This window comes from Tauraco erythrolophus, chromosome 1 (assembly GCF_009769465.1).
Source record: "Tauraco erythrolophus isolate bTauEry1 chromosome 1, bTauEry1.pri, whole genome shotgun sequence".
NCBI lineage: Eukaryota > Metazoa > Chordata > Aves > Musophagiformes > Musophagidae > Tauraco > Tauraco erythrolophus.
In genome coordinates this window covers 102,583,768-102,606,632 of record NC_141465.1, presented here as the reverse complement: position 1 = coordinate 102,606,632, position 22,865 = coordinate 102,583,768, and the positions used below count along the sequence as shown (strand labels likewise).

The following is a 22,865-nucleotide window of genomic DNA, read 5'->3' as shown; positions in this document are numbered from 1 at the left end:
AAACAGTCTGGACAGTCAGGAAACTTGGCCACAAAAGCATCCCTTCCGCAATGCGGTTTTAGTGCAGCTTGAGCAGCTGAGGACAAAAAGTGACAGGATCTGCATGTGTGGAGCTGAATTTCCCTAGCTCAGGGAAATGCATAAAGTTTGAGTAGCATTACTAGTTCTTTTTTGCTTGAGTTAGGAGCTGCCAAGTATCTTTTTTTTACTAGCAACATTGAGAAGGTCGCAGTTTTTCCCCAGCTCTGCAGATGCCACAGTACCAAATCTCACAGCTACAATACCACTGGTCAGATGTGTCCACTAAAGGGATCTACATTTTTGCTTAAGAGGATCATGTATTTGTCATATATTTATCAAGTAGAATTAGGAAAGTCAAAATGAAAAAGTTTTGAGATTGAGCAAAATTGAAAGGCAGTTGGAGTTGTGCAGGATCGTTGCCTTAGTATTTATCTGAGGGTTAGTTTTTAGTTTCACTTTCATCTTTCTTTGTACACTCCTGCAAAATAGAAACCAGCAAACACCCTAGAGTTATTCCCCTGTGCTATAGGCAAATTTGAAGTGCTGGGGTAAAAAATTGTCAGAAATGTGGCTTTCAACCAGACCTCACCGTGCTTCTGCTGAAGCAGTCTATTCCAAGACTGCACAAAGTGATGTTGAACTGTTTTATTAGTGTAGATCGGCTTTGCTGTCACCCTGTGACTCCAGTCTGCTTGGATGCTGTGGTTGAGATGATCAAACTGAGCTTCAGCTGGAGGATGACTCAGAAATCAGTGTGTGAATTTGCATGTTTAACAGCTGAGAGCCCAGCCAGGGGCGGGTCTTACAGGGAATTGAAACCAATTTGTAAGAACTCGAAGTTTTGAGTATTTCCCTAGCCTTAGCTGCAACACTCCTTTCTGGTAAGGAAAGGTACTCCTGAAGCAATGTCTGGGGTCAGAGGATGGAGGGAAAGCAGCAGGTACAGGACAGCTGCTGCCTCCAGTACCTCATTTTCCTCTCAGAGTTACCCCTTGGATGGCAACAACAAAACAGAGGAAGCTGAAAACCATCAGAAGCTGACAACATCTGAAGGGGAGCAAAGTGGCCAAGCGTCAGTCTACCAACAACAGCAAGAGCAGTAGTAAGTAGCAAGGAGCCAGGGTGAGATGGTTCTGTGTGTAGTGGGTGCCTATTCTCCACTTTACTCGAGGTGTGCACCTTCCAAGGCAGAAATACTTTGTAGAGAGCCTGTAAATGGGACTGGGTGTGCAAGCAGCTTGTCCTCATCCTCTCAGAGCCACCTGTGGTCAGCCTGAAGCCTGCCTGTGAGTGAGACCCAAGTTGTTCTGGCAGGCTTTGTGGTGGCGTGGGCTTTTACACCTCATGCGGTAGCAGTGGCCGGTTCTGTGTGTTTGATATTGCTGTACGGAGTGTTGGTTCCTTGACATCTTTTTTCAAAGTGAAATTTCAAACCTAGTTCTAGCTCCCTGTTTTCTATCTCCTAATATTTCATCTTGGAAAATCTAAAAATACTTCCTTTAGCTTAAGAGATGGATATAGGCTGCATTCCAGCACTGATCTGAATGCAGTCCAGGACACAGAACAGCCTCTAACAACTTCACGCTGACACAAGCCAAAGCTTAAGCCCTCAATTTCATTTTAGGCTTTCTTGGGATCTATGCTCAGTCCATCTCTGATTTTCCAGTCACAATTCTTACATAGCTTGTATAAGCTCTAGCTTGCAGATATAATGCCAAATAGAAACGGACAGTAGTGTGTGCGTGTATTTTATGCATATGTGCTTAATACATATATGCTTAGCTGACCAAAGCGAATTGTTTACAATCTTTTTCCCCAAACGTGCTTTTTCTGTGCTGTTAGTAACAGTGCATGTAATGCTATTACGTGCTGAGTTTGCCTATCTTGCCTTTTTTTCCCCCCTGCCTTTCAAAGTGCAGCTGACAGAAACTGAAGGCTGTTTCAGTTTCCTTTCCCTTCTTTCTGGCTGAAGAAGGTGGAGCCACGCTGTGAAAGAGGTGGCAGGCTGCTGGTGGCAAGCAGCGATCAGCAGCTTTCCATTATAAGCCATGAACGGTTGCCTACTAGGTAGTCATAATACAGGGACTATTAAGAGCTGGGTAGCTTTGAAATCCATCAACGCTTTAATAACTGACTTTCAGGAGAGCAAGCAACCGTTCCTGACTTAGTCTATGTTTATTTTCTGCCACTTCCAAACATGAAAAACCCTCTGTCTTGCCTGCTCTCACCCTGGCATATATCCACAGCACAGTGAGAGCAGCCCTAGTTAGCCTCTGTATTTGTGCTATATGCATTTTTTTTCCCTTTTTTCTTTTTTTTTTTTTTTTTTTTTTGAAGTGGGGGATAGTGAGAGTTTTTGCATTGATCTTTGCTTGGATTTAGTCTGGGATATAACCCCTCTGGTATAGGTTAGGTAAATACTTAATCAATTGGTTAACCTGAGCTCCCCACAGAATTTAAAGCTAAAACAAATATATTCACACAGATTCCAATCAGATGATGGTATCCACCCAATAAAACTAGGCAAGCTTTTGAGGAAGAATAATTTAGAGCCTTGTTCCCTTTTTCATCTTTATGTGATGCTTGCAGAGAGAAAGCTGTTGTACATCTACTGCAAGGACTGTGTGCTTAATATTTTTTGCTATGTGATATGAAAGATGCTCTGTGTCTTCGTAAAGCTGTAACAAAGAATTCATTCCTAAACCTGGAGTGTCCAAATTGAAGTCTGCATTAGTATGTAGTTAGTGAGAGGAAAGATTGAGGGAAAGACAGGTTCAAAGACAAACCAAGTAATATGAGTGGGAAACAAATAAAAAAAGAATTGAGCAAGACTGGAGTTTGCTCTCTTCTTTCAAGGAGAGGGATGGTAGCAGTCAGTATGAAGGAGATGAAACTGCTTAAACTGCGATATCCTTAACTAATCCTGATTAAAGTGGTAGATGGGATCTGAAATACTGAAGCAGACAAGAGGAGATCTTTATTCTTAAAACAAAAAATAACTATTTAATTGTCGTGGTTTTAGGCTGATCCAGCAACTAAAACTCACACAGTCTCTCCTTCTCCAATAAAGTAGAGAGGAGAGAAAAAAAAAAAACCAAAAGGACTGAGGGTTGAGGCAAGAACAGAGGGAGCACCCACCAACCATGGTCCTGGGCAAAACAGGCAGCGCTTTTCTCAAAGCAAAACAGTTTATTAATGATTACTTAGAAGGACAAAGGGAAATAAAAACCGATTACTTGAGAGGACAGAAAGAAACAAAACCAGATCTTAAAACCGACACCTTCCCCCCCCCCCCCCCTTCCTTTTCCTCCCGGCTCTACCTCCTCCCCCCAGCAGCACAGGGGGCAGGGACTGGGGGAGTGCAGGTCAGTTCATTCCGTGCTGTTACTGCTGCTTCTTTCTTAAAGGAGAAGGAGTCCTTACACCCTTTTCCCCTGCTCCAATGGATCCCCTACCCACGAGGAAAAATCCACAAATTTCTCCAACGTGAGTCCAGCCCACTAGAAACAATCCTTCCCCACAGATTGCTCCGGTGTGGGCTATACCACAGTCTCGGGTACTTAGGGAGCTGTAGCCACTCGCTCCGGTGTGGGTCGTCACGCAGACTCCAGATGCCTCTCTGCCTTGCCGTGCCCCCAACACGACCATCCTCGGGCTCAGGCATCTTCTCCCCACGGGCTGCGAGTGGGTCTCTGCTCCACCGAGGCCGTCCTGGTTGCAGGGGGGCAGCCTGCTATCTCACCATCAGCCGCAGGGGAAACTCGGCTCCAGCACACCTCCTCCCGCTCCATCCTCACTGACCTGCTGTCGATGCGGCTGTTTCTCTCAGATCTCAGTCCTCTCCAGGTGAACTCAGCCCAGTGGGCACCCTGGGAGTGGGGTGCCCCCGAGTTCCCCAGCTGGCTCCGCCGCCGCCATTCTCCGTGGGCGGCGCCGGCCCGACGCAGGCAGCCGCCCGGCCGGGAGCCAGGGAGCGGGGGCAGTGCCCTCCTCCCTTCTCTGGTCGATCCTGGGTGAAGCACCTTTTCCGGTTCCCTTGTCCTGACTTAAATAGGGCAATTCGCAGAGGCGCCCTATTGGCTCAACCCCGAGGGGGATGGCAGTCTGATCCGGTGGCCAGAACTAAGCCTAACCTGGATCCAAAACTGGGGAGGTCGCAGGGAGCAAAATCCCTCTCCTGCCACCAGAACCACCCCCCCCTCCACATCAAACCATGACATTAATTCATTGCTATTATCTTTGTTCTGTTATCTCAAGTTACGTTTCAAGAAAGATCTCAGATTAAAATATCGTTTTAGCAGTGATAAAGCTGACTCAGCCTTTTAGCCATCAATCCTTTTGAACATGTTCTTTAAAACTAAAACAGTAGGACATTCTCAGAATAGTCCAGGTTTTCAGAGCGGTTGGAGAGCTGAAGTCATAGGCTGTCAGTAGAAGAAAAAATGCACAGAGTAACGTTAACCTAAAAGGCTTTCAGGAATATGGGTAGCAGAAGGAACATGAGGGGCCCAAGTCAGATACCTCTGTGCCAAGAAGTGGCTCTAGTCCAACTTGTGTGCTGCTCGCTATTTTCTGGGAACAGCCAGGATACGGTTTTGCTGCCAGCAAAGCAGGAGTTGGAGTCCCTGTTGAAGCCTCCGTGTGTGGGTGTGTGTTGTTTCCGTGCAAGCTCACAGTCTCAGGCTGAGCTTCAGAGCAATTGGGAGTAGGAAGACACCTGAGCAGCATCTTAGGGTGAGATCAGGTGACCTTTCATGTACGCTGGACACATGAAATCTGCGTGGGACGTGGCATGTTGTAGTCTCATCCGCTAGTCGATATTCAAATTTGGCCATTAAAAAGTATGAGATGGGCAACTGGTATTAGAGGGTAATTTCTCTCTTGCTTTGGAAAAGCCCTTCTATCATCTGCCAAGGCTGAGAAGTGATAATAAAATGATCCTAATTCAGTTAAGAAAAATACTTGTTCAAATGCAAAATTGAAATGAAACTTTGTGCTTTTCCCTCCAGTTCTATACAGGATGTGGTTTCAGGCTGTGGAGAAAAAAATCACCAGGATGACAAGTGCTTGAAACTGCTCATAATAATAAGCTTGCATTTAAGTTACTTCACTTTGTCTGCTAAGTGCCATGAAATTAACTTGTAGAAAGTGAATTCCCAAATTGCCCCTGTTCATGTCTATTCAGAAACAAAAGTCTGTAGAGAAGAAAAGGTGGAGGAAAGTGGGGAAATTAGAGGCTGAACTATAACTAGTGCCTGAAAAAGAAAATGCTGCCCCCAGTCAGTGGTCTTCCTTGGCACCTTTAAAGCTGGTAAGAGTAATATTGGTTTTGGTAAAATCCATTAAAAAAAAATCAAATTCAAAATAATAAAATGTGAAGATATATTGTTGCACAGCTGGTAACAGTCTCTCATCATTTTGTGTTGAAAGGAGAGCAGAATTACTAGAATGCTTCACTCACTAAATTGTATTCTGACTGCTGGAGCCAAATCCATCAGGGCTTTCTTTCCTTCCTTTTCCAATCTTCATCCTGAATTAAAAAAAAAAGTATATCTATAGTGTTGTAAGACCTCTCAATCTTTTGCTGATAGAGTATACTTAGCAGTTCTTTTGAAAATTTTATTTTCTTTCCTGATCTCAAATTTCTTTTTAAAAACACTGAGTTAGTCTGTGAAACTTGTCATGGTTTGATGTGGGGGAGGAGGTTCTGGTGGCAGAAGCTGCCCACCAGATCGGACTCCCATCCCCCTTGGGGTTTGAGCCAATCGGTGCCTCTGCAAATTGCCCTATTTAAGTTGGGACAAAGGAACTGGAAAGGTGTGCCTTTGCCCAGGAGCAAGGAGAGGGGAGAGGGGTGCTGCCCCTGCTCCCTGGCCGGGTCGTGGTGTTACACCTCTCCTGTTGGTGTAACCTGCTCATAAGCGTAGGCTGACTAACGGCACGTTAGCGTTTTTAGGGAAGAGACAAAGCTGTGCTGCAAGCCGAGTTGGGGCTGAGAGCTATGCCTTGGCTCTCTGATTTGATCCATTGCTGTGACAATTTCCTTGCAGCTTTAGAGGGTGGTTGAGATCATCTCCCAGTACCGACGTGTTTATTGTACCAAATGAGGTGCTGACTGAAGCACCTGCCGTTCTTTCCATTGGACATGCTGAGCCCAAACCAAGCTGCTGAATCTGAGCCCTATCTTAACTCTGGGAAATTCAGTTCTGAGTTTCAGTTTTAGTCTTTGGACCAAATTTTAACTTTAGGAATCTCTCTACAAGCTTGTGGGCACTGGAGCTTTGGGTGCCAACAGCAGAGCTGCAGGACTGTTGCTTTACTGCTTTTTTCTGACTCATACTTTCTCCTGTGCCTCTTTCTGCCACTGTTTTCATTCTCGCACTTTGCCTGTGCGAGTTCACTTCTGCAGGATTTAACTATTTTATCCTGAGGCCTCACTACGGCAAAAATGTTGGCCTTTTTAATGAAAGCTTTAGCTAACCAGAGGGACCAGATACAGAAGTGAGTTTCCCTGGCTTATTAAACTTCCAGACATCACCTGAACTGTGGCAATTAAGTGCACTCCCAGACTGTGGCAAACACAGGACAAAATCCACGAATGCAGACTTTGGATGATAAACATTTTCTGCTAATGCAGTTTATTTTCCGCATCTCATGATAAGAGTGGACATGCAGCTAGGATGAATCGGTGTGTAATGTTAAGCCCTGGTAATTCATTTCTGTTTCTGAGCTGCAAGCTGGTAAGATGCTGTCACTGGTAAAGATGGGAAGCCAGAGCCCCAAGCCCACACGCAAGGTTTGTGCACCCTCCCAGAGCTCAGCTTATGGCAGCACCGAGGCACAGAGCATATTGCTCAACTGAGGTCTGGAACTGTGGCTGTCAGTTATCGTTAGCATCTGGCCGTGTGTGCATTGCGAGATAGGGATACCTACAGACAGTTGTTGTCTGCTCGCTGGGATTTGGCATCTCATAGCCCTCTGAATTGGCAGCTTCCATGGTGCTTAGCAGCATATGGCTGCTCCGTTAGGCATGGGAGCCTTGGTGAAAATAGTACTTTGTGGTGGCGTGGACTTGACTGCTCTTAAAACGATTCCTGATAATTGAACGCAAAGTTCAGCTTGGAGTATCTTTGAAGGAGATTCGACAGTTGTCTTCAGCAGTTTGATCTCTTTTAAATTCAGTCTTAACATAATATTTAATGCAGTATTTCACCTATATCTTGCCTTGAGTCCTGCCTCCAGACTAAACCTGCCCAGGTCTTTTTCCCAAGGTTTAGCTCTCCAAGTGGTTCTCTCTGTGGTTTCTGTCTCCTACAGAGAGCACGTTGCCCAGCAGTGCGAAATATTTAGCTTTCAGCATTGTGGCATTCATGTACCGATGCACCCACAGTATAAAACACAGTGGAACTGGAAATAGTTTGTAACAGCCATTACTTTTGTAACTCTTTAAACTATTTCACACTTCATTTGGAAGGCTTCCCAGTGGTAGATGGCTGGAGCGGGCTCGAGGAAAAACTGAAGGGCACAGCTTTGCAAAAAACATCATTGGTGAACAGCTATTTCAATGTGGATTTTTTTTCCAGTTTTAGAAAGAAACTATTTTATACAAACCTGAAAGAAAGTAGAACAAAGGTTTCTGTGGTCTGTGCCCTGAAAGCATTGAAAAAGTGTCCTTGAGTGGTCCTAGTTAGATGAGTACAGTTACATACAGGATTCAGAATTTAAGATTGCAGATATGGTGTTCTCTGTGTTGCTGATCACTCAAACTTTAAACTATCTTTGCAGATTTTCTATGACTGTATTGCATGTATCTCCTGATTTAAATGTTTATCTATCTATTTATATATAGTTATATAGGTGTTTATCTTCCTACTGCTGTGGTATTTGATGCCTATCTGTTTGAAAAATCATATGAGGTTTTTTGTTTTTATTTCAATACAGACACATTCTCTTATTGAGTTATAATTTTCTTACTCTTGTTAATGTGGTCAGTCTATGTAATTAGTCAATACATTCCCATTTTCTGCAGAGTAAATAAACCAAAAAAAGTCTCATCAAAATTAATATGATCTATAAAGGAAGAAGATGATTTGTTTCTCTTTTTTGAAGATCTATAACCTGGGTAAGATGCTTTCCCCCCCTCCCCTGGTGACTTCTGTATTTTATTTATAAAACAACCCTACCTCAAAGATAGGCTTAAGTCATATAACAATAAGAATCATTATTAGGGAGCCTGAAAAGTTAAATTCTTCATCATCTTTTCTGGTTGTGGGTTTTGTGGTACTTTGTATATTGGTATAAAGTACAAAAAGTCTGCACATCACTGATAGCGTCAAATCTTTGCACTTCCTTAATTGCTACCCCAGTAAGTAGGATAATTTACTCCAGGCTTACGTCTACTGTGAGAATTCAGAATTGACTGGAATATTAAATTGACAGGCTGTAGCGGGTTTTACAGGCTTTACTGGATCAGAGGTTTTGTCCCAACAAAGAAACGACATGCAATATCCTGCAAACTGGCTAAAACACAAGGTGAAAGCTGGTGGTGGGTTTTTGCATTAACTTGCTTTCCTTAAAAAAAAAAAAAAACTCAAGAAAATGAGGGATGCTAGGTGTGGATTTAATTTTAGCATTAGAACTGGTAGGGCAGATGGTGTCTCTCAGGCAACAGCTCATCTGTCCTCTCTCCTGCTGTAGGCTTGAGAAGCAAGGACCAGTTCATACCCTAACTTTCACTCACCTCACAAGAAATTTACCATGTGCTCACTCTTCCTTTTCCCTGATCCCAGTACCCAAAGCTACGCTTTTACGTATCAGTCTTTCCAGAGACCAAGGTGAACACTATAAAATTCGATAAACTCACTAATGCTCTTTCTTTTCTTTTTTTTTTTTCTTAACTTGGACTAAAAAAAAGTATAAGCACTAGGTACAAGACCAAAGGCTGGTACCCTGTTCTGCCTTTCTCTTCCTCACTGGAAACTTGACATCCTCGTTTTATTTTAACTTTGCCTTTATTTCAATAATATGGAAACTAAATTGACCTTTAAGCAAGCACTCTTTTAACCACAATGACTCTTACACTGCTCTTTGGTAAGAACAGAGCTTTCCTAGTGGTGAGTGTAATGTCACTTCTACCTCTTTCATAAACCGATTGATCTTTGCTGTATTTCATGTACCATCCTGAGGTCCTGGACAATGGCCGTGGTTGGATATCAGAAGAGTAACCCCCACCCTCAGAGACCTCCTGAACTCTGAGCCTTCCAGCCAAAAAGCAGAAGCAGATAAAGGAAATGATTGAGAGTTGTAGAACGCTGGAACAGGTTGCCCAGAGAGGTGGTGGATGCTCCATCCCTGGAGATGTTCAAGGCCAGGTTGGACGAGGCCCTGAGCAACCTGATCCAGTTGGAGATATCCCTGTTCCTTGCAGGGGGGTTGGACTAGATGACCTTTGAAGGTCCCTTCCAGCCCTAACCATTCTATGATTCTATGATTTGTGGTACAAGGGCTAGATTTGACATCGGGATTTCTCATACACGTGCAGACACAGAGAGGTCCATGCTTTCCTTCTAATTTGATCCCTAATTTTAAAACACCAACCAACCCATCACTGTTTGAAGTCATCAAAGTACATGTGATGATATAAAAACTCTTCTGCCCTCTAGTGCTGTGAAGCAGTGGGATGTCTGAGATGCACTGATGTTTTTTGGGGGGGAAAAATATGTAGCCTTGCCACTCATAATTCCAGCTTTTTTTTTTTTTCACTGACAAAGGGAGGGGAGCGTAAAAGGTACATGATAATTTTTGTGTCTGATCTTAATACCTGAAACAGCTGAGAAAAACTAAACAAATTTTTTGAAACCGATAAACTGTATAGCAGACTGTCAAAGGCAATTTGGGATAAATTGTAAGTGCTACTACTCAGTCAAATAAAGAAATGTCTGAAAAAACATCACCGATGGGGAATGTTATGCCATAAGCGAGATCTCTTATCAAAACTTCTTTTAAGTAACTTGCAGTTGTGCTGCGAATGCTGGAGGGGCATTGCTGCTCTCTTAGCTCCTGCCTTTGAGGGTCTGAAATTCGGTGGAGAGGTGAAGAACAGTCTCATGGGCACCAGACTACGCTGGCAGGAAGGGAAGGATCATATTAAATGGCACCATTAAAGCTCGCAGCTCTATCTTTACTAGTTTAATCTCATAAATTAATCCACATCCTCCTAGAATAAGTCTTCAAAGAGAAAGAGGTAATTGGATATAAATACTTTCCTTCCCAAACCCTGAATTACAGCGATACAGCAGCAGGCAGCTTTTTGCACTTTGATCTCTTTGCATGATTTTCATTCCCCTTTTTAGCCTTAGTCTCAGGCCTCATTCTCTCATTACTGTTCCACAGCCAGCTGTGCTCTCTCCGCTTCTTAGCTTGTCCTCTAGCCACCCCCTGTGACCCTTTCTTCTTTTAAGAGGCTCAGCCTTCGCCCCTCATTATTCTTTGTTTTCTGCTCTTCTCCTTGGGCCTTCCGCGCCATGAAGTCAGATGAAATATTTGTGCCCCTGCGTGCAGATAAAACCACGCCGAATGCTGCAGAGCGTTGTGAGCTCACTCTGATACGCGGAGCCAACTGCTCCTTAGTGTATTTCTGGTTAAACCTGCACCCCTGTGGCTTAGCTTCTGCTGAGCAGGAGCAATGTAAACGTATACCCACACAATACACCGTGTAGATAAAACACTTTGTTTTCTCCAAGTGGAACTGACATGTTTTCATCACTCTCTTGATCACCTCGTGTCTGTAATACACTCTAAACCATGTCCCGCTTCTTTGCTGTCACATTAGATTGATGGCTCTTTCAGACAGCGTCTGCATTTTGAATTAAGTCTAGCAAAACAGGACCTTTGTCCTGATTCAGTGAGTTGGACCTTAGGCATGACAGCAAGATAAATATGCCCGAGGAATTCCTGGTGCTTGACAAAGGCAAGGCTGACAAGGAAACGGGCTTGGGCTGAGGGCAGGTCACCTGGGTCCATCACAGTTATGATTTCGCACGCTCCTTGGACAACTTTTGGACAGACTGCCTAAATCTGCAAGGTGGTCCGTGCCCTCAAGGTATGGGGTGGGACTGCCAGCCCCATTGCTTTTCCCAATAGACAATGGTCTTCCTCTGTGCATGAGCAAGCTGTGGAAGTAGTTGTCTACCATGTGGAACTGTTTGATTCGAGGAAGTGATTTGATCTGAAATGGCTGAGATTTGATGTCAGCAGTCTAGAGTGAGACTTCAGTAAGAAAAGTGAAGGTTATGCTAAAAGCGTCTGAAAATTTTGTCCTTGGTATTCGCAGCCAATTCCAAACAGCCAGTATTTCTAGAGTATTTACGAAAACTTCCTGAAGAGCTGAATCAAAATAAACACCAGTTTTGAGATGTTGTTAGCTATAACAGCAGAAAACTGACCTTGCTGATGAAGGAAACCCCTTCCAGTCCTGTGTTTCTGTAGGCATGAAAAATGAGAGTGTTTTCTTTCATTTTAGTGTTGGCCCGTACGTCTTGATAACTCCAAATGAAACCAGAAGAAGCCAGTTGCAGCAAAGTAAGTCGAGTTGTCTAATACGGTAATATTTGTACTTGAATTAGTTAGGGGTTAGTGCACTTTATTACCCTGGCAACTTTTATCCTCATTTTTACAATGCTGTTCTATGTGCAGCTGTGACAGTAAAGTCAGTGCTATGAGCATTCTCCATTGTCGTGTAGGCTTTTCTTAAGATTAACTTCTCATCTGACTAAGCTTCAGGTGGAATATGTCTTGTTCGGGAAAGGTTTTTGGTCATTTCAGTGCCGAAGCTGTTCTAGCTGGCTTCTACAAGACTCAGCTGCAATCAGCTCCATCTGCTTCTACAGGATTGAATTCAGATTGGAGAACCCAACTCTGAATGCTCTCTGGGTTAGGGGGAGGAAGAAGAAAAATATAAGTAAGAAATATTTTTGAAAGTGCTCTCATGTGGAGACTAAAGCAACTAGAATCACTGTTGGTTCTTGAATCTCTGTTTACGGATTGTAGGTGAATCTTTTAATGAAGATGAGAAAGATCATTTTAGATGGAAAATAGCTTCACTTTTGCTTGACTTCAAGTCTTGCTGGTGAAAGTACTAAGTGGGAACACCCTGAACTTGTAACAGAAATATTAGGCATGTGTTAAAAAGCTTTCATTGCCAAAGGTTACAACAAAAGAGCCATGAAATAAATTCTGTTTGCAGCGATGACCAAGCACTGCAGTCCTGCACTCCTTGATGTTTATTTGTGCCAGATATGAAAGCTGAAGGAGTGTCGGTCAACACTCCTGATGATTTGAGCCCTCAAGGAAACAGTGCAATAGAAATACTTATTCTCAACCAGTAGATTGATGTAGGATTGGGTTACCTTTGGTTGCAAGAATGAAAACAGGCTTCTCCTGAACCAAGCCAATAATATTCTGGAAGGAGGAATAAAAGGAGATAATCTTAGAGCTGACTGATGCTAACAACAAAGGTGCTGCTGCTCTAATAAAGATCTGCTTTCTCTTTGTGCCATCACCATGCAAGGTCTGAAGCATGCCAAGTATTTCTGCCTTGGATACTGGCAGAAATAAGGCCTCACCAAATCTAGTTTCTACCTAAGTGCTTGTTTTGAAGGTGAAACAACAAGCTGGTGCCCGTCTTGGGCAGAGGCCCAAGAGACTTTCCCAGGAACTGGCTTTATCTCGTTAGAGGAGAGCTGGTGTTGGTGTATGATAGCCATAGCCTGCCATTAGACAATATGGTTTGTGTTGATTTTAGTAAGAGCGAACTGACCTCTTAAAGCAACAGAGGTACTACTCTAAAATGCAGCTTCTCTTTCCATAGGTTTTGTGCACCTTGATCTTGAAAGAATTTGGGTTTTTTTTCCTCTGTCAGTTGATTCGAGAGAGCAGTTTAATCCACCAGCCATCCACATGGCTGCCTCCACTGGCTGTATTGACTAGACTTCCACTGACTACACCTGGAGCTTGCCGCCCATCTCGCATGTGGGCACCTATCTTGAAGTGTCTCAATTTGAAGCTGAATCATTCATTCCTCCTATTTTTACTTAGGGAGCATGTGGTTGGGAGGGAAAATCACTTATTCTTCATTTCCCTGCTGAGGAGCGTGGCACCACAAGCATTTCTCTCCATGCAGCAATAACATCTTAGTTGTAACATCTGCCTTACCTGAAGGAGTAAATACTGTGGTGTTTACCTACAGGTTCCCAGAAGTTAAAAAAGCAGTCTATTAGCGGTCCCTTAGCTGGTTTTTGCTTTGCTTTTGGGGTTGAGTCCTAGGGTTTGCTCACCATACAGTCTTGAGTTAGGCAAAATATTTGCCTTGTTAGCTGATCATTGCAGTGACTGTGTAACCTCCTGGGGGTTGTCTGCACCCCTTGAGAACAAGTTTGTCTATTCCTGGATGGGTCTTCAGGGTTACATGCAATTAATGATACCGCTTGCTTTTTAGTACTGCTTCTAACTGCCATATATTTGTTTCTTTTCGTACCTGCTCAGTCGCTCAGAAAGAACTAGATGACCTGGAGCGGTGGAAGGAAGAGCACAGGCCAGGGCCAATTCAGCTGGTTCCACAGAGACTGGGTAAGACATATAAATTGGCTATTATGAATTGTAAAATTTTGTTTTCCAGGACATGAGACATTTTTCACTTTTTCTCACATGCTATTTATTATAGAGATACAGCGTCAATAAAGGTTAATATGAGCCTGCTGTGCTCTGTGCACCTTGATGGTCAGGGCAATGAAGATGTTTCTGAAGCAAATCAGCATAAATTGTTGCTCAAGAAATCTGTCGAGATCAGTGCAGAAAATCTATACTCACATTTGGGGAAAAGACGTGGATTATCGCTTTTGTTGGTGACGTTGTCTGTGGCTGATGTCTCTGAGGGGGCACACACTTGGCATTGGAGCACAGATGGACAGCACATGTTGGAGACTCTCCAGCTACCCATAAGAAAATTCCTCTGTGTCAGGGTCCGGTACGTGTGCCTTCCTGATGGCTGGTTCCTGAAGAGGCAGAAGTGATCCCTGCAGCTTTGGGCATTTGCAGACTAAATGTGCATGAGGCTCTATACTACCAATTTTATAACAACACCACCACAGATGGGTAAATGAAAAACAGAATAAAAAGCTACAGGAACTTAGAGTGAACTGATGTGTTTGATAAGATACTCAACTTTTTTTCTAGACACACGAGAGAAACTCATGAGAGTGATCTCTTCAGTTTTACCCACTATAAAGCATTTAATTCAGCACTGGGAGTTTTGGGAGTTTAAAAGTAATTTAAAGAAAAAGAAATGAAATTTAAAAGACCCCAAAAAACGAAGCCCACTCCTACTCTGGTGCAGAGAATATGACTGCAGGTTGTACAAAAGCAAGAGGAAGGTTATTAGAAGTGCATTTCAAGTACCATTCTTCAGACCTATCTTGTTTTAGTATCTTCCTTTAATGTCTTTGGCACAAGAAGTAGGAGAGAGCTGACAAAACTTGCTGACAAGACAAGACTTGAAAGCATCATCCGTACAGAACATGATGAGGATACTGTGCAGTAAAAATGGGATGACCTTGAGGAACTGCACTAATAAAGATGGGACAAAATTCATTCTGACAAAGTGCATGATTACAATGATGCTTTTATTAGTTTTGTAGATTTAGAGCTCCCCTTCCTTCCCTTGGCTGTTATAGGAGAATTTGGGATGCACAGTACATGATATTGTCTCCTTTGACCTGGGAACTAAGTTCGTTCTTTGCCCTGCTACACAAGATAAGTTTGGGGTGGTGTACTGTGTATAAAAATAGATACCAGATAGGGGACAGAGGAATTTGAGCTGACCCCAACTGAGATTTGGCTTTTTGGTCAAGGTGATGCTGGTCCCACATGTTTGTTTTGTCCTGCAGCCTCAGTCTCAGTTTTTTGCATTGGTGAACCTACCTTTGCAAGTTGGTGCAATGTCCTGTGTTCCCACTGTCTTGTGGAGTTTTGTGGCCAGACATGCTCTTTGTGAGTTCATACATACTATCTGCTGCTTGCCTGTAAGCAGTTCCTAGAAGACATGCTTCTGTCCCAAGAGGACCACAAAGCTTTTTGCTGAAGAAAGTGAAATCTGAAAACAGAAATTTGGTGTGCAATGTCTACGCAGAACGTGTGCAGACTGGCCGTGTGACTGGGGACGTGGTGGCAAACCCATAGTAACTGAGCGTGGGGAGTCTTGACTTCTTCTCGTCCCACTGCCTTGAAAAACTTTCTTGGGAAAGAAGCAAATTAAAAGGGAAAAAAAAGCAAGAAAAAACTGAAAGAATTCAAAGAGGTTATATGAGCTCTTCAGTCACTGTCTAGCTGCCACTTAGAAAGATCCCTGGAGACTGAGACACATGCACTATGTTCTGTGCATCTGCAAAGAGGTGAGGTGCAAAGATTATTAGATCTGATTCCCACAGGAACAAATTTGGAACGGAAGAGAGCTCAAGGAAGGAGAAAAAAAAAAGTGGCATCTCTAATTTCACAACTATAGGTACTCATTAAGGAAAAATACTATGTTATGTTCTTTTCTCAGAGTGATTTTAAGAGACTACACATCTAGTCCAAATCACCAGAGAATTCTTAAAGTTGGGGTTTCTTAACACTCATGCTTTCCATAGGGAAATAAGTATTCTGGATTTCAACTCTGTAATACTTGACTGGCAAAATTTTGGGTACCGCAGAGGGGTGAGAGCACTGAAGGATGCAGGATCCGCCCACCTCCATAAGCAATGTGTGGAGCAGCAAATCATGCCTCATGAACGCAATGGCCTCTTTCTTGATCGTATTATATAAAGCCAGTCATGACACACTCTGACTTCAGTGAAATATCTGACACATTAACAGCCAAGCCGACTTGAATGAATTAAACCTGGCTGAAAGGCTATAAGCAATGGCTAATAATGATCATTAAAATACTTGTTTTGAGCCGATGTCCGGCAGTACAGGCAGAAAAACACAGTGAAGACAGGAGTGTTAAGTGTTGCCAATAAAAGGCTAGAAAGAAAGAAAGATCAAGCATCCAAAAGGTTTCAAAACTTGTTTAGTAGCAATTTTATTTCCTAGTCGTGGGGAGCAGCAACTCTACAATGACAGCTGTATGCTTATTGCTGCTGCAGGCTTGTTGCTTGTATGCTGTGTGGCCAGTCTGTCTTGAGAGCTTAATCTTATGGAGTTATCTGTGTGAACAGAAATGCTTCCACACTTAGGGAATTGATCTCCCATTCACTGAACCTCACAAAGGCACCTAAAAATTAGTTATCTTCCATTAGTAAGTGGAGAAAGCTACTTTTAGTGAAGGGTGATCCTTTCTGAAGGACCTAGTATAGTTGCCTGACCTTTCAGGCACCTGAGGTAGCACAGATCGGTCCAGCTGCTTCTGTAGAATTAACAGTCGCATAGTGGGGAACTTCTCAGGAAATCAGTGAGTGAAAATACAGCCCTAATCCTCGGAAGAGGGTGAGACCTGCTGCTGTTTTTAGCAACAACTGAGGGAATGAATTATTTGCTTTCCCAAAGTAAGAAAATACTTTGGAAAATAGTAGAGCCAAATAATAGAATCAAATCCACTCCTTCTATCCCTCAGGACCTATTATCACCTTCTCTGTGTGGTTTGTTTTTTTGTTTGTTTGTGGATTTTTTGTTTTGTTTTGTTATTTAATTGAAGGCTGAACATTATGGCCAGAGCTTTAGATGTTCTCAAAAAATAGTCTATGCCTCTGGAAAGGGCACCTTCTGCTACCTGGATATGGACAGACCTGGAGGTCTGTCGGAAAAAGCTTTGATTTCCATTCCAGAAAGGGGATTCTTCCTCAAGCCCCAAGACTTTACTTAGAAGATATTCAAATGATAACATCTCATTCGAGCTGGCAGAGACTCCAAGCTCCTAAATTTGACAAAAGAGAAACTTTTTGGCAATAAAATTTCTTATTCTGTGCGTGACGAACTGAGAAAAGGTGGGGAAAGCTGGATCTGAAAATGAAGACTCATCTGCAAAGCGTGACTGATTTTTCTGAAAATGGAATAGTTCCTCGGTAAACTGATCATATACTGTAGGACATATTTGCTGGTAGAGTGGATGATACAGTGAATGCTCTGTAAATAACAAGCTACTGTCTTTGACGAATGGATCAAAAAGGTCTCCTGTCTGTTCTCTTTAATGTCAGACAGCTACTGTAATTATGAAAAATTTCCTGTATATTCATACATCCAATCTGTTATATTGCTCTGTTCTGAAATGACTGGCATTTGAACTTAAAATGCTGATGCAAAATGCAATTTATGCTATTTTTCCTTTTTTTTTTTTTTTTTTTTAAGGTGGAAAGGAATCAGAGGCTCAAGCAAGGCAAAAACAGCAAATGATGCTCATGCAATCTAAATACCAACAAAAGGTCAGGAAGAATAAATTTGGTTGTTTATTTTAAGAACTTGAAAAAACGCTTTTCATGAAGTGTTTCATGTGACTATAAAATAAACTCACAGCTGCTTGACAAAAGAAAATCATGAAACCTAAAGGAAGGAGCAGAAAACTGGAAACAAATGTTCTGCACCAAAGAAAATGAGAAATCTGGCTATAAATATGTAGCTACTCGTATCAGAGATCATACCTAAAATGCTAACCAGTACAGTTGTAAAGCCACTTACATGCCTCACTGCAGCTTCCAGCATGCTGCCTACACTTTGACTAATTGATCAATGTACCACCCCATCCTGTGCTTATGTAGAAATGTTGTTCCTGTTACAAAAGGTGCAAATGCTTGTAAGTTATCAGTCAGCTGTGTAATTCCTTGCATGGATGCCCGTTTATCAGTCCTAGATTTCTCAGCCTTCTTAAAACTGATATTAGAGTAGCTGGTGCACAGCCTGCTTTATTCAGTGTCTCATTTTAAGAAAAAGTTCTGGAAACTTTCCTCAAACGTACTTTAGATTTGAAAGATGTGCAGTACAGGAATCAATTCAAGTTACCTTATGTGTTCTTTCTACACATACATATGTAAAAGAATTTTCTATGTTTGTCATACAGCACAAGAGAGAAGAATATGTAAAAGCAAAAAAGGCAGCTGAAGAAGCTGAAATCCTGAAAAAGAAAGCAATTCAGAGAGAAAAGGTAAACATGGTTACTGCAGAGTTGGAGCCATATAACAAGGTTCATGTCTTGATGCTTGATTTTGCTGAACTACATGAAACAGGTTAATTAAGTGAAACGTTAGCCCCGGATTGAATTGGGGAGTTAGGAAATCCAGTCCTTCTCTTAGTAGCTGACTGAAGGATATCTGACCCGGTGCTCTTTGGGGTTTGGGCATTCCTTTTGCTTTTCAGAAACTCTAGCCAAACTCTAGCCTTTTGGTTCCATCCATCCTGAAGAGTTAGCAGAGAGAAAGGGAGAATGCTAGGGTCAGGGTTAATGTTGTGAATAGTGATACAGGTTATGTAGTTCGCTTTGGCATGAGCTTTCTCTATAAGACCTAATCGTGGCAAATGGCACAAAGACGTTATAGAAATCCGTAACTGCCTGCTGTACACATGGGAAGAATACAAGAAAATCCAGTCTGTCATGGTGAAAAAAGCATCCAAATTATGAAAGGGTCAATGTAGTCTATATGCACTATGCTGAGTGCAGCCTGAAATTCAGATGCCATTCCAGCCCTTCTGAGGGGGAGCACACCCAGATGCATTGCTAGTACGTAAGATCACTTTTCTTTCTAGTATTCACCACATATTGACACCAGCAATAGCTCACTTTTGAATCTTCAGTTTTATTTTGCATTAATTTGTTTTTCCTAGTTATTCTCACAAAGCATCTTCTTGTCCTCTGTGCTGCATAAACCTTTGTAAAACTTCATTCTCATTTTCTTGGTAGAAACCAAGTAACACTCGGTTGAGAACGTAACATGGAATTTATACAAAAAGAAGAAAAGAAGAGGAGCATGATACTGATGTGCACAGTAGTAATGAGAGAAAGGGAGATGTCAGGTTTGCAAATTTTGTCTCCATGACAGTAAAAATGATCTTCTGTACTTAAGCTAAAGGCTGAGAGTTAATTAAAAAACCATCACTGCTGGATAGCATACAAGGATACGCATAAACAAAAATAGCCTTAATTGCCTCTAGGTAAGGGTTAGTCTGTCCCCAGTCTTTCAGTGATTAGCATTAGTCTTTGAGGATAAGCCCATACATAGTAGCTCACAGAGGCATTAAATACTATCATGTGAAAATGTCATTAAGAGTTACCAGCTCATGTATAGCTCCGGAAGCAGGGATGATAGCAATGGTAGAAGAAGGATTAATTATGTTTTATTCACCTGTTAAATATATGGGTTTTGCCCATGGGCATCAGACAAGTAAAATGTTGCAAAACTGCTATAATTTATAGTTACACCTAGAAAATATATTGATGTATCAGTTTTGGTTTCATGCTTTTTAATTTCTTTACCTTCAGTCCCACAGATAATAAAATCTTTATAGATGTTGTAGATAGTAAAACTATAACTATCAATTTATTCTAAAGGAGAATGTAACATCATGGCAAATGTCTTTACCAAACAGAATGTTTAATTTGAGTAAATAAACATATACCCACAAAGCAAACAAACACAGGAGCATGAAGAGGAGCTCTCAATTTGAATTTGTTTATTTGGATTGTCTTCCACAATTGTGATTGAGCTGATGAAGATTTCTGCTTGGAAGATGTTTATATATTAAAAATTCAACTCTGTGTTTAAGAAAAGCATGCTGGAAAGCCACTAAAAGGTGTCAGTTTGGCTATCTCGCCCTGCCTGCAGATGAAAGGCTCCTGAGAACTGGGGATGACAGGAAAGGGATCCTAAAGAACTGGTACTGTAGGGCCAACACTGGGCCCCAGTTACTGCAGGAGAACAACTGTTTTCTTTTTTTAACTGCTAGATTTGTAGGCAACTGCACCTGCAGGATATCATCTGAGAGCATGTCTTTCTGCAAATTCATGAGCCTTCCTTTCTTGCTGGCCTGTCTTTCTTTTGCTCAAGGTTATTATTCATTCAATAAAACCCAAATTGTCTGACAGTCTGAAAGGAGATAACGGCTAGCCAGATTTATCAGCAGGGGCCCTGAAACTTTCCCAGCTGGAGAGCTACTTTGCCAACAAACGTGTATGGTGAAGCCCTCCAGAGTAATGCACAATGACTAGAACGGGCGCTGGTACTCAGCTCAGTCTTCCTTTGATTGTAAGGATGATGCACTGTAAGCCAGTGCTGCTTATGAACATAGGATCTGTTTACATTATATCTGTAATGCTCGTTTTGCAGAGAAAAGCAGTATCCACTCTTCTGTTATCTTTGGGACCAAGATAAAACTGGGCGTCTGCCAAAGCAGTACCCAAATGTGGAAGGTCTGCCTTACCATCTGCACGAGTCCACCTGCCTGTCTCTGTCATTCTTTAATTAACGGTGAGGTTAGGCGCTGGAATACCAATGCTCTTGGCATCTACCTTGTATCTCTCCAGCTCCCAGAGAGAAGAAAGGTGAATCCTCGCCCCTCCATCCCATTCTGTGTTTTATGGGACCAGTTTGTGTGAACTGGTACTTGGGTCTCTGTGTGTGGCAGTGTATGGGATTTGGGATCACATGTGCTCCACATCAGGCAGCTTGTCCTGGAAGTGCTTTGATTTGTTCATGGGATAACCCTGGGCTGCATGAGTTCGGATTTTCTTCTAAACTAGCAATCTGAGTGCTCACCAAAATAATTTTGGAGAGACTTTGTAATGTTAGCAAGGAGTCCCTATTTCTGTGTTTGTCCCTAGTGCTGAGACGCGTGTCTGATGTGCAGAAAGACTGGGAGTACATGGGAAGGAGCATTATTATTATTTGCTCATTAGTAGCAGGCATCTCCAGTTGGGTATCTTTTGTGCAACCTTTCACAGATTTTACTCAGACTGAACCATAACTTCGAGTCTTTTGGATGAAAGGACAGTCAAAGCTCCCAAGAAAATAAACAAGTGGCTGATAGTTGGCTTCTTGGTTTTTTGTGCTTTCTGAATTTGTGCTGTATGCAAAATAGCATAACTTCACTGGATATTTCTGTTCCCTGTCATTCAATTTCTGTTCCTGTTACACTGCCTTTAGCCTTTCCTTGCATATTCTTAATCTTGACTAAATATTAAAAGATTCAGTGTAATTCTACTGCATGCAACTTTCTCTTACATTCCATAGTAACAGTCTTGCCATCTTTAGAAACTGTCCTATTTAGAATAAGCTATAATTTTGTTTTATTCTTTATCAAATCATGTGCTCTTTAATTTGACTGTGTTAATCGTCATGAATGGCCTTTTTCGGGAATTTGTTAAAACCAGGCACTTTACAGACCTTCTGCTAATGGTTTTCAACATGTTTACCTTCAATATCACAGCTGTTCCACTCTTGGCTTTGTTTTTGAAGACCATGCCAAAAGTGGAGTGTTTTGGCAATGTCTATTGATAGATTGTCATTAGTTAGTGAATGTCCCAGTCCTGTTGCCTGTCATTTGTACGCATCCTAAGCAGGGGGCCCACGATAAACCTCCAGAGCAGAAAGCAGTTACACCAGCCACAGGTAAATAATTCCAATATGCTGGAGTTTTCTTCAGGCACTGTTCTGGTGGTAGAATAGCTGTAGGATATCTCCTCCTTTTTTTATCTAGTGGGAGATGGGGGTGATATTGAAGAGTTATTTTTCTAAAAGTTAATATCACTGTGTTGTTTTAGCTGGGAGCTAGATCACCGCAACTCCGGTGAGCTTTGGATTTGAACTTTTAGGAGTTCAATATGATGATGGATCCCATGCCAAATACTTTTTCAGAGGTCAAGGCATCAGCTTTCAGTGTTGAGCAGTGGTGGGGAAAAGCCTGAGAGCTATCACTGGTGTCATGAGGGTATCAACATCGCCTTTGACAATAATAGGTGCTACCAGATTTTATTTCTTCCTCTTTCTTTTCTTTCCCTGTAAATTGTTAAGTTGCACAGATGAGTGGGAGTCTTTTGCCCCAAAAAGTCATCTGTCTCTGGGTAGAGGGGGTTAGGAACAAACAGGATATCCCTTGAATGCTATCAAAATTTACCTGTATTGTGGCGTGATACTCCTTACTTTAGTTTGATTTTTTTTTTTTAATTACATCAGTACTTCATACATTCTACTACTGTCTCAGCATGTCAAATGACTCAGCAATGGGACACCTTATTCAGAGATTTGTCTTCCTCCTTTTGTTCATTTCCCCATTGCTTTTTTCCAAATAGCAACCTCTAAGTCATTTACCTTCCAACAGTTTATATCATTGTTACACAACATAGTGTCTCTTTTCCTATCTGCAGACATCTGACAGGATTTTTTTTTCTTAATCCAATACGTGCTGAGGAGGAATTTGCGCTTGTTTTGCAAATCTCTTCCAGACAGTCGTTCTTTATCCAATTAAATACTCACCCTGAAATCACTGAAGGCAAAGTAATTGAGTTAACTGCCAGAAGAATCGTAATTTTTCTGAAATGTTATTGATTGCAGGACAGGAAGAAAATTAAGGGGGTGGGGGTTACAGCCCTGTTCTTAATACCACTTTCCCCCTTACATACCCCCCCCCCGCCCTGCTCTGCCTGGCCTTGCACAATACCTCCACCTGGGTACAGTGTCCTCTCCCTGATATGAGGCTCTGACCAAATGGGCCATTCCCACCTACAGCCTCCTTCTCATCTCTGCAATGTATTGTCTGAAATTTCCAGGGCACTTCATTTAGAGTAATGTCAGATTGATGCATTACCAAACAATTACTTTTTTTCATTT

At 42.1% G+C, this 22,865-nt stretch overlaps 1 protein-coding gene across 1 annotated transcript in view; it reads left to right on the top strand.

Annotated features, from left to right (window-relative positions):
- The first annotated feature begins 829 nt into the window (after nt 1-829).
- The window catches only part of EPSTI1 (epithelial stromal interaction 1), a 50,247-nt gene continuing 28,211 nt past the window's right edge, over nt 830-22,865 (top strand). The window contains exons 1-5 of the mRNA XM_086611853.1: nt 830-1,123; nt 11,543-11,601; nt 13,564-13,647; nt 17,401-17,474; nt 18,107-18,190. Of these exons, the coding sequence (XP_086467979.1) occupies nt 927-1,123; nt 11,543-11,601; nt 13,564-13,647; nt 17,401-17,474; nt 18,107-18,190 (498 nt within the window). The 5' untranslated portion in view covers nt 830-926. The remainder of the gene's footprint in view (nt 1,124-11,542; nt 11,602-13,563; nt 13,648-17,400; nt 17,475-18,106; nt 18,191-22,865) is intronic.